The 10,834-nt window shown below is 37.9% G+C and overlaps 1 protein-coding gene across 1 annotated transcript; it reads left to right on the top strand.

The window, feature by feature from the left end:
* The first annotated feature begins 630 nt into the window (after positions 1–630).
* Positions 631–9,041, top strand: ntpcr (nucleoside-triphosphatase, cancer-related). The gene is given in 6 exon segments (NM_001003463.1): positions 631–670; positions 1,499–1,655; positions 3,944–4,040; positions 4,460–4,663; positions 7,741–7,805; positions 8,218–9,041. Coding segments are annotated over 6 exon segments (558 nt in total). The 5' UTR covers positions 631–639; the 3' UTR covers positions 8,222–9,041.
* Positions 9,042–10,834: the final 1,793 nt, after the last annotated feature.

Raw genomic sequence — 10,834 nt, 5'->3', positions numbered from 1 at the left:
ACAAAAAATGAGGAATACAATGTTTACATTTTTTTTTACATCAAAGGAGCAAATCAGTAGTAATTTTTGTAATTAAATAAAAAAAACAATTACGGGATATAGAAATTACAAAAAAAAGTATAAGAAAAGGATTCCAAAATTGCATACATTCTTATAGCTTTTTTTATTTTTAATATAATGCTTAAAATCTATTTTAAACAAATAAATATTTTTGTTTATGTATATGGTACTTCCCATATATTATCATTAAATTAATAAACAAATTATGCTCCAAAGTTTTGTTATTATTATTGTAAATCAAAAAAAATTCTTTACAAGAAAACAGAATTTTTAATTTTGTAACTTTAAATATAGGATATTCAACATCAAACCAAAACATTTATGTGTATGTTCATTCAAACAATATATATGTTTAATCGATTCCTCTAATTCACAAAAAGTACACGTAGATTCATGTCTTTAACAATGTTTAACCACTCCTTTCACTGGATAAATTAAATTCAAGGTTTATTTATAGCATTTGGTTGCGTCCCTCTACGCCTGCGTCATATTCCTGCTCCCGGAAGTGGAGCTGTGCAGCATGATGTTTACATGCGCGATCCTGACCTAAACGAAAGCAGCAGGATAAATCTGTTCACGATGAAGCACGTGTTTCTGACTGGAGTTCCCGGTAAAAATGAATCCTGAATTTACGAAGCAATCCCAAATCTCCTGCATTTTATCTACGCCGAGCTCTGAATCTAGCTATGTGGCGGTTGCCATGGAAATGTGTTTAACCGCGAATATCTAGAGATGACATGCATGATCCGTTTAACATGTTTTTGTATTACTATTATAATAATATATAATAATAATAAGCTGATTTATGTAACACTTATATAAGTGATATAATAATGAACAATAAAACAAACAAGCGTAGCCCCCTTGTTAGCAAAGTACTTATGCAAATTAAGCGCAGCAGTCCTGACCACTGACCCAAGCAACCAGTGTTATACTAGATTATCACAGCATTTTCCATCTTGCGTACGAACAGGATTATGAACAGGCTTTAGTCTATTATCATCTAGTAAATATTTAAGGGAATCTTGTGTCCTTGGTGTAACAATTAAAGTAACTGATATATTTCTTAATGGCTATATGCACAGCTAGTGTTTTTCAGCCAATGATGAACTTCCGGTGAAGCTTAATGTGACTGTTTTCAATAACATAAGGTTCCTTTTACAGCATCAATGTTGTGATGAAATTATAATACATTCAGTTAAATAGACTTAAGCATTTATTTTGTTGTTCAAGTGTTAAATGAGATGAAAGACCGCTAGCGCAGTCAGGATTAGCAGAGAAGCGCAGAAACTCCATTGAAAATACTGGGGTAAAATAAACTCATATTTTTAATGACGGTTCTGCGCTTGCCTACTGATCTTGACTGCGCTAGCGGTTACACGGTCTTTCATTTCGATTTAAGCTTGAACAACATTGGGGCCTGTTTTACATACTGCAGGTGTGGGTAAGACCACTCTGGTGAAGAAGGTGTGTGATACCCTGTCGGGTCTGTCAGTCAGTGGTTTCTACACTGAGGAGGTGCGCGAGCACGGCAGGAGAGTGGGGTTTGATGTGGTGACGGTCAGCGGAGATCGAGGACGTCTGTCCAGGGTCAGGTAAAATAAAAAATGTGAAAATTAATACGTTTCTCTTTTTATACATGACTTGTTTTGTCTCTCAGGGCGTACTTACACTGTGTACAGTTGACTTGAACCGGTCCAAAGCACGCTTGTCCCCCCCTCCCATCTCCCCCGACGGCCCACACTCACATTATATTCAGGCCTGGGCACGCTTACATCATCGATGATGCGTTATTCAGTAAGCACTCTCGCTCAGCACAGCGGAGATTTCTTTAGCTATGCCGGTTTAGTCATTTGGGATGCGGTGACACACACTCAAACATTTCGGCTAACAGATCAGCCACTTTTGACCCTCATAAACAATTATAAAGTCCTCGTGCTGCAGGAATTATGAGGTTTGCTGAAGGTGCAGCTGTTGTGCAGTGAGGGGTTTAATAAACTACGACAGTTTGCGTTCATTAAACAGTAGGAATGATTATTTAATCCGTATGAAACAGTCCCTTAAAAGTCACGTCTCGTCTTCAGTTTCGGGCTCAGGCGCACTGTGCACTCAGTGAACCGCGCTCTGGCACACCTCTTCCAACCGGGCCAGGGCCGGCCAACTGAACCACGCCTGAGCCCGATTCAGAGCACTCACACTTCTCAAACAATCCGGTAAATGGGCCTGGGCACAATTTATGATAGCATAGTGCAAGTACGCCCGCAGTCAGTGAAAAAAGTATCTAATAACTAATCACCTTATTGTATTTAAATTACATTTTTAATTACAATGTTTGAAAAGTAACTCAGTTACTCAAGTTATTTAATTACTGGACTAAATGCTAAAAATAAAAATAAAAATCAATGTTTAAATGCACCACATATTAGACTTAATGCCTCATGGACAATAGAATCTGAGATTGTCTTAAATCTGAACCAAACATGACATTTTAGCTTTATTATAAAATGTAACACTTTAAAAACTATAAACAAACATCAAAACACAAGACATTTCATAGCAATCACAAATATTTATGGGTTCATATGATCATGGAAAACCTGGAAAAGTCATGGAATTTTGACATGGCACTTTCCAGGCCTGGTAAAGTTTTGGAAAAACAGAAAAACCCACAAAGTTTTGGAAAACAGATTTCTATACTCGAATATAGGTTAGTTGTCTACTTTTTTCTGTCCTTGGCCAATCACATACTCTCACATTATTAGTGCGATGTAAGTGTAACCCTACCAGTCCTAAACCACCCGACCCGCTCCAAGCTGAGTTTGAACTAGAGTCCTTCTTCATGGGAGGCTAAAGACCATGGCTGTAGCTAGAGCACCTTTAGAGATCAGAGGAGTGCGTTTACTTACTAGCTGCCCCCCCGTAACATAAGCATTATCTAAAATTAATTTTACATAGATATAAATACAAGCTGAACCTAAATAGAATAGATTGCTGCTTGTTTTATGATATGCTGTAATAAATTTTAACATGTATTGTTTTTTATCATGCATATGTAGACATTGCATGAAACATTAATTCAATTCAATTCAGCTTTATGTGTATAGCGCTTTTACAATGTAGATTGTGTCAAAGCAGCTTCACATAAATGGTCATAGTAACTGGATCAGGGTAGTTCAGTTTTTAGTGTTTAAGTTCAGTTCAGTTTAGCTCAGTTCAGTGTGCTTTAAAGTCATTACTGAGAGTTCAAACACTGAAGAGCAAATTCATCGATGAGTAGCTTTTCAGATCCTGAACCATGCAAGCCAGTGGCGACAGCAGAGAGGGAAAAAAAACTTCACCAATAGGAGAGTGAAGAACAAAAAACCTTGAGAGAACCAGACTCAGTTCGGCACGACCGTTTTAATTTCTCCGCTGGCCAAAAGTCTTGTGCAGAGCTGCAGTCTCAGCTGTGGAGGCTGGAAGCTGGCCTGAAAGTCATGAAAATTTACTTGAAAGTCTTAGAAAAGTCATGGAATTTTAGTAGTAAAAATGTGAACCCTCATGTTTCATTGCATGCTTCGCAAGGATGTTAAATCTACTTAATTACTCTTCTTCTCTTAATTGATTGATCCAGAACTGTTGAATTTAGTTCTGAATTTACATTACATTATCTGAAAATGAAAAGTAACGCCTTCACTTTTTCTGCACAAAAGTAATCTAATTACAGTAACTAGTTACAAATACGCCCAACACTGCTCTCAGCGGATGCTTATAAAGGACATCATGACTAATATTGCTGTCAAAATAAATACCTGACAATGTTGTCACATATTTTTATTTTACCTTGTCCATCCCTAACCAACACACACCCTCTCTTTCTCTCTCTGTGTGTGTTTGACCTCAGCTCTGGATCTGCCGCTGGTGGACGTGAATACAGAGTTGGCCAGTATGTAGTGGATCTCCAGTCCTTTGAGAGTCTCGCCCTTCCTCTTTTCAGAAACGTACGTACTGTCTAAGGGTGGATAATATAAACAGCTTAAATAAAACGGTGCGTGATATAATTGAGCAATTTTTGAGAAAAAAAATATAGTTTTAGTTTCACAAATTCATATGAAACTATATATATATATATATATATATTTTTTTTTTTAAGATTTATTTTTGGCCTTTTTGCCTTTATTATTGTAAATACTATCATGCTTTTTTCTGTTATATTTTAAAAAACTTTTACACTTTTTTTTGTACTTTTGGTACATTTTTTATTTCAGTTTTGTAAATATGTTATTTTTATAAATTATTTTTATAGTCAACTATAATGACTAAATAAAAAAATAAATCAACTTTTCCAATAATAAAGACATGTTAAACATCAAACCTCATGCTCAGACTTGAGTTTCTGGATCTTCTGTCTCTGGATCAGATGCAGGAGGGAAGTGGAAAGCAGCTGTTTGTGATGGACGAGGTAGGGAAGATGGAGTTGTTCAGCCAGCCGTTTATCCGAGCCGTGAGACAGATTCTGGAGAAATCCTGCTGCTCAGTCCTCGGCACAATCCCTGTTCCTAAAGGAAAACCACTGGCGCTGGTGGAGGAGCTGCGCAGCAGAGCAGACGTCAAGATATTCACGGTAAAAACAGCATTTACATTACTGAAACCTTCCACACAGACACAGCTCACATTAAATTGTTTGTTAGTTAGTTCACCCTAAAAAGGAAAATTCTTTTAATACATGTTGTTTCATCCCTCTGAAGTCCCCATTCTGAACTCATATTAAGAAATTTTAGATGTAATCCTGGAGCTGTCTTATCCTCCATAGACAGCAAGGGTCCCGAGATGCTGACACTCCAGAAAAAAACTAAAACATTTAAGAGTTCACACTTAGCTGTTAATTAATATAGCGTAATTGGCATGCTGTCCCGGGAGAGAGCTCCAAGCTCGTAATATCCTCAAGCCCGGGGCTCCCCCTGTTAGAAGGGCGAGAGGGGAGTTTGAGCTCAGGTAGGTCTCGAAAAATCCCCTGCTTGTCGCTGTGTAAGTGTAAACTAGGGTTGTCTTGGGTGATAATTTGGTTTAGTCGATTGGCTATGGTGAATGTTTTTGGATGGTGGGAGGAAACTGGGGAACCCGAGGGTAACCTAAGCAAACACGGGGAGAACATGGAAACTCTGCACAGAAACACCAACCGGCCCGATAGGAGGTTGGACCAGTGGTGTTCTTGCTGTGAGTGCTAACCACTTTGTCACCGTGTTGCCCTATCTGGAAAAAAAGGGGTGGGAAGTAGGGGTGGAAGGGGGGAAAGCTTCAGGACGAAGATAACTGGAGTGAAAAACTCTGGTTATTTATAATGCTTCCGGAATCATCTAACAAGGCAGATTACGGAGCTAATGAGGTGCCAGCTGTATTGATCATAAGCACATGCTTCTCCCGAAATTAGTTTATAAATAAACCACATTCTACGTTCCTACTCTCACCTATGGTCATGAGCTTTTGATCGTGACTAAAAGGAAAAGATCTCGGATACAAGCGGTTGAAATGAGTTTCCTTTAGAGGGGCGGCAAGGGGCACTCTTATGGATAGGGTGAGGAGCTCTGTCACCCAGGAAGAGCTCGGAGTAGAGCCGCTGCCCCTCTACTTCGAGAGAAGTCAGCTGAGGTGGCTCGGGCATCTGTTTCAGATGCCTCCTGTATGCCTACCTAGGGACCTGGCCCCAGAAAGGCGGCTTAAAATGAATGAATGGATGAATAAACCACACTTGTCAATTTCAACTGACTTAAGTGTACTCACACTGTAAAAAATATCTGTATATTGACAGTTTTACATCTGTTTTTTTCTCACTTTTGCTTTTGAATTGAATTATAGGACTTTGACCTGATGAGGAAAAAGTGACTTTTATTGACATTTGTAGTAGTTTAAAGTGATACATGTCTGGCTTGCCAAATATTGTATGATATATTGTCAGAAATGCCAAAACTAGGGCCCGCGGGCCAAAGTTGGCTTTTTGTAATAATAATAATAATAATAATAATAACAACAACTTTTATTTACAGGCACCTTTCAAAGCACTCAAGGACACCTTACAGCAGATCACAAGCACATCATATAAAAATACAAGCAGGAAAAAAAAAACAATCAACTTAATATTAAACCAGCAAATCATTTAAAGCTATCCTAAACAAAAACATTTTGGAAATCGAGTCCATCTGGCGAATGTGCAAAGGCAGGGAATTCCTTCTTTGTATCCTTTAATTTGGCCCACCAGAAGGAAAATTTATGGGAAGGGTTGAGCAATGCCTCATTCCTATATTAATGTAACCTTTTGTTTGTTTGTTTGTTTTTTGTTTGTTTGTTTTTTGTTTGTTTGTTTGTTTGTTTTTTGTTTGTTTGTTTGTTTGTTTGTTTGTTTGTTGAGCTACAAAAAAGCAAACTGAAATGTTTTAAATAAATGTTGTACATGAATCAGATTTTTAAAAAAATGTACAACAATACTGTCACTTAACGAATAGGGCACAAAGCAGAAGACATCAGTGTGCAAATCAAGGCAAAGGCAGGTTCAGCATGACTAGTGTATTCGGCTTTGAATTCCTTTGTTTTTGACTTTTTAAATTGTTTTTCTAAATGGTTTTATTGTAATAAAGTTTAAATAATATACATAAAAAATTTTGAATGCAGGGCGACGCAGTGGCGCAGTAGGTAGTGCTGTCACCCCACAGCAAGAAGGTCGCTGGTTTGATCCTCGGTTCAGTTGGTGTTTCTGTGTGGAGTTTGCATGTTCTCCCTGCGTTCGCGTGGGTTTCCTCCGGGTGCTCCGGTTTCCCCCACAGATCAAAGACATGCAGTACAGGTGATTTGGGTAGGCTGAATTGTCCGTATGTATGAGTGTGTGTGTGAGAATATGTGTGTATGGATATTTCCCAGAGATGGGTTGCGGCTGAAAGACCATGCACTGCATAAAAATGTGCTAAATAAATGAACGGTTCATTCAGCTGTGGCTTCGCCGGGTTAATAAAGGGACTAAGCCGACAAGAAAATGAATGAATAAATGAATTTAGAATGCATTCGTAAATACTGATGAAGTGTTTTTTCTATTTATAAATATTATGAAGTAAATTAGGAAATTACCCATGCCAACTTTAATGTAATACAGTTTGCTATATTTACTTTGGGCCAACAGCTCTCAATCAAGCATCAAACTCGGATTTAGGCCCTTCATAAAAAAAAAAGTTTGGCCACCCCTGATATATATATATATATATATATATATATATATATATATATATATATATATATATATATATAGATAGATAGATAGATAGATAGATAGATAGATATATATATATATATATATATATATATATATATATATATATATATATATATATATATATATATATATATATATATTTCCAAATTTAAAAATAATGCATTTGAATTGTAAATAAGATTATATATTTGAAATACACAGTTTGATAGAGACTAGTACTCTTTTATGCAACACAATGGAAATGTTTTATGCCAGTCATTGACACCACTTTGGGGATCTGAAAATGTCAACTTTTCCAAATGTTTTTGAGGTCAAACAGAGTGGTAAACATCATGTCAATGCATTAGTCAAAACTTAAACTGTGTGCATTTTATGTTAAGCCAACAATCAGCCCTCATCCTTGGTAAAATTCCAGCTAAGTTGGTGTGTTTTTCCTCCCACAGGTTACAAAGGAAAACAGAGACGTGATTTTTGACGACATTGTGTCTGCAGTACGAGAGTGCCTGAAGTAAATGAGGAGCAGCATCATATATGCTAAAATATAAACCTCTTTTTTATAACTAGAGAATCATTTACCATCAATACTGTAATGACGCAATTTTATTAGAGAATGTCTGAAGTAATGCTATTACACTGACCACAACACTTATTAATGCTAAAACTCACTTTCAGCATTAAAACAGCTTTACATTAAGTGCTCAAGAAGATCAAATAATAAAATCAGTAGTGTTTGTGCACAGTACTGCTGGTGTTATAAAATAGAGTGCATGTCAAATTTGTTAAATATAAAGAACATAACATTATACATGCTTTAATCAGAAGCTGAGAACTGTGTGCATTTGATGTTAAACGAACAAATCAGCCCTCATCTTTGCTTTTTTGGTCAAATTCCAGCTAAGATTGTGTTTTTCCTCCCACAGGTGACGTGATTGAGAGTGCCTGAAGTAAACGAGAACCGACATACATGCTAATAACCGATCAGTTATGCTTCCAGAGTCATTCTCAGGTGTTGTTTTTGACTACAGCTCAGTGTATAATGTATGCGTTTCAGCAACACGTCTGCTAATGGACGCACCTCTGCATTATTGATCGCGATGGAGTGAGGAACGATGCAGATATAAAGCTTTTCCACATTTTCCTCTGGACAGAAAGGCCATTGAAGTGCTGATTGGAAATGCATGCCTGAATATGATAAAATAAGTGTACTTTTGCTCCAACACATTATGTTTGCTGCTCGTGCAAACTACTTATTTAAATTGAGCTGAAACACAATTCTTGTGTTTTTTTTTTTTTTTGGGGGGGGGGGGGGGGGTAACTTAATTGTTTTATGTTTAATCTACTTACATTTGTAAACTCAATTAAACTTAATTGATTTGTTTAGGGATAGCATGAAGATCTTTAAAAAATGCTTGGTTCCACACAATCTTGTCTCAACGCAAATTGATTAAAGCTACCTTAGGGGTTTTTGCAATTTTAAGTTGATTGACCATCAAACAATTAAGTTGTTCCTAAAAAAAAATTCAAGAATTGTGTTGTTTCAGCACATTTTAAATAACTGTTTTGCTGCTTTTTCAAACTACTTTTTTGAGTCTGGGATAAAGGAGAAATGACACATTTAAGGTGCTTTTTTGTTGACAAAATACGATGATATGATGAGATGAATACTTATATTTGTTTTGTTGACTGAAAACTTTTTATGTTGGTAGATGCAAAGTGAAAGAATAAAAGTTTATGTTTGAAGGTGCGATGTTTAATAGCATCTACTATATAGTGTCATGTGCAAGTGTGCCGCAAGCCTGCGTTTGAGTGAAGGTCTCGGCCGTTAGATCGCCCCCTGGGGGCTGGCTGCAGTACAAGTCATAAAGCCCGCCTCCTCCGTGTTAATGAAGGAGACTTGAGCCCAAATAAAAAAATTTATTACACTTGCAATAAAATGTCCTGAAAGATGGTTCTGGTGGATTAAGGCACTGGTTATTGTGCTGAAATAGGTGCAGATCTTCATTTTTGTAAACAGTTTGTTTTTAGCAGTAATTTAATGCTGGGCGTGTCATCATGATTGACAGCTGTGATTGACAGTTTCTCAAAGCAGCGCGTCTGAGCTTCGGCAGGAGACTGAAGTGTTATTATTCGATTTCTGTTTTATTTTACCATGACAAAATGAGTTCAGCAGTAAACTACAGTTTCTGACATACATGATCCTGGTGGAACACTGTTTATTCGCTAAGGTCAGGGCTTTTTTCAGGCTTTATTAGTTTGCTGATACACGCCGAACCACCCAGATAGCAAAATACACTCGGGCCAGTTCTGGCTAGATTCACGCCTGCCGGAGACTTACCCCTCAGACTGACTACCTCTGCTGGACCTACTCTGGATGCCTGGACTCACTGCCCGATTCCAGCCCGAGTCAATCGAGCCAGATGAGATGCGGTGACCGAGCGAGCCAGCGCTGCCGCTTGCGAGCCGGAATCAGCCCGCGACGCCGCGAGTAGGTTATGCGCTGCGGCCCGGAGCTGGCGCGATTGAATATATAAAACCCTCATATTTGTTAACGTTATTACATCCATCTGTGTTGATATGACAGCAAACGCATGCTGAGAAGTTCGGGGGGCGTGGTTGATTTTACATAAAGCGTTTGGTTGGAAGCTCGACTCCGCTCATTTTCGCGGCTCCTCCTCTGGCTCCATCAGACAGTCCTTCTGCGCATGTCAAGGCTCCAATTTCAGCAGTCTTTTGCGGCAGTTTGTGCCTGTCAAGCAGGCGTTTTGCCCTCAAGGCGTTCAATGGGAAAAGGGGCTGTCGAGTCGTCCATATTTTTTACAGTCATTGGTCATGTGTGAGCAGATATGATCAGATTCATCACTTACTTTACAAAAAAAAAAAAACATTTTGAGAGTATAAAACTGTTGTGTGATGAAGCTCTGAAAATGCTTGTGTGTTTACTGAACCACATTAACCCTCTACTGCAGTGGTTCTCAATCTTTTTTCATCAAGTACCACCTTAGAAAAAATGGTCTCTCCAAGTACCACCAAAACGAGCAGTGTTGAAATACAGTAGCGTAGTAGGCCCAGTAAAGCAGCTACAACTCTGCACAGTTAAAAAAAAAAATGTGGCAGATTACCTCAGAAATATAGGCTATATGGCATAATATATACATCATTTTTGATAAATTTAGAAATATATGTAGCATGTACATGATATATTTAATTCCTCCGCGTACCACTAGAAGGAAGTCCGCGTACCACAAGTGGTACACGTACCACAGTTTGAGAACCACTGCTCTACTGTATGGTGTTGCTGTATGACAACATGATGTTTGTTCATTTCCCTGCCAATGTTTCTGTAACCAACATTGTAATTTTTTTTCAGTTGGAAAGAGAAGACCTTAGTGTAGCCAGCGATATGCTTTGGTTTAGTCACATGACGTGCAGTGTTTTTCTGTGGCGTGATTTCTGACAGACTGGCGTTTATTGTGAGTAGTTGCTGAATGCAAATGTAAACGTCAGTAAAAACAAAGGATTAAATTATGTCAGATCCAC

This window comes from Danio rerio, chromosome 13 (genome assembly GCF_049306965.1).
Source record: "Danio rerio strain Tuebingen ecotype United States chromosome 13, GRCz12tu, whole genome shotgun sequence".
Classification (NCBI taxonomy): Eukaryota; Metazoa; Chordata; class Actinopteri; order Cypriniformes; family Danionidae; genus Danio; species Danio rerio.
Note: the sequence above shows the minus strand (reverse complement) of the source record. Positions and strands in the feature narration are given on the sequence as shown.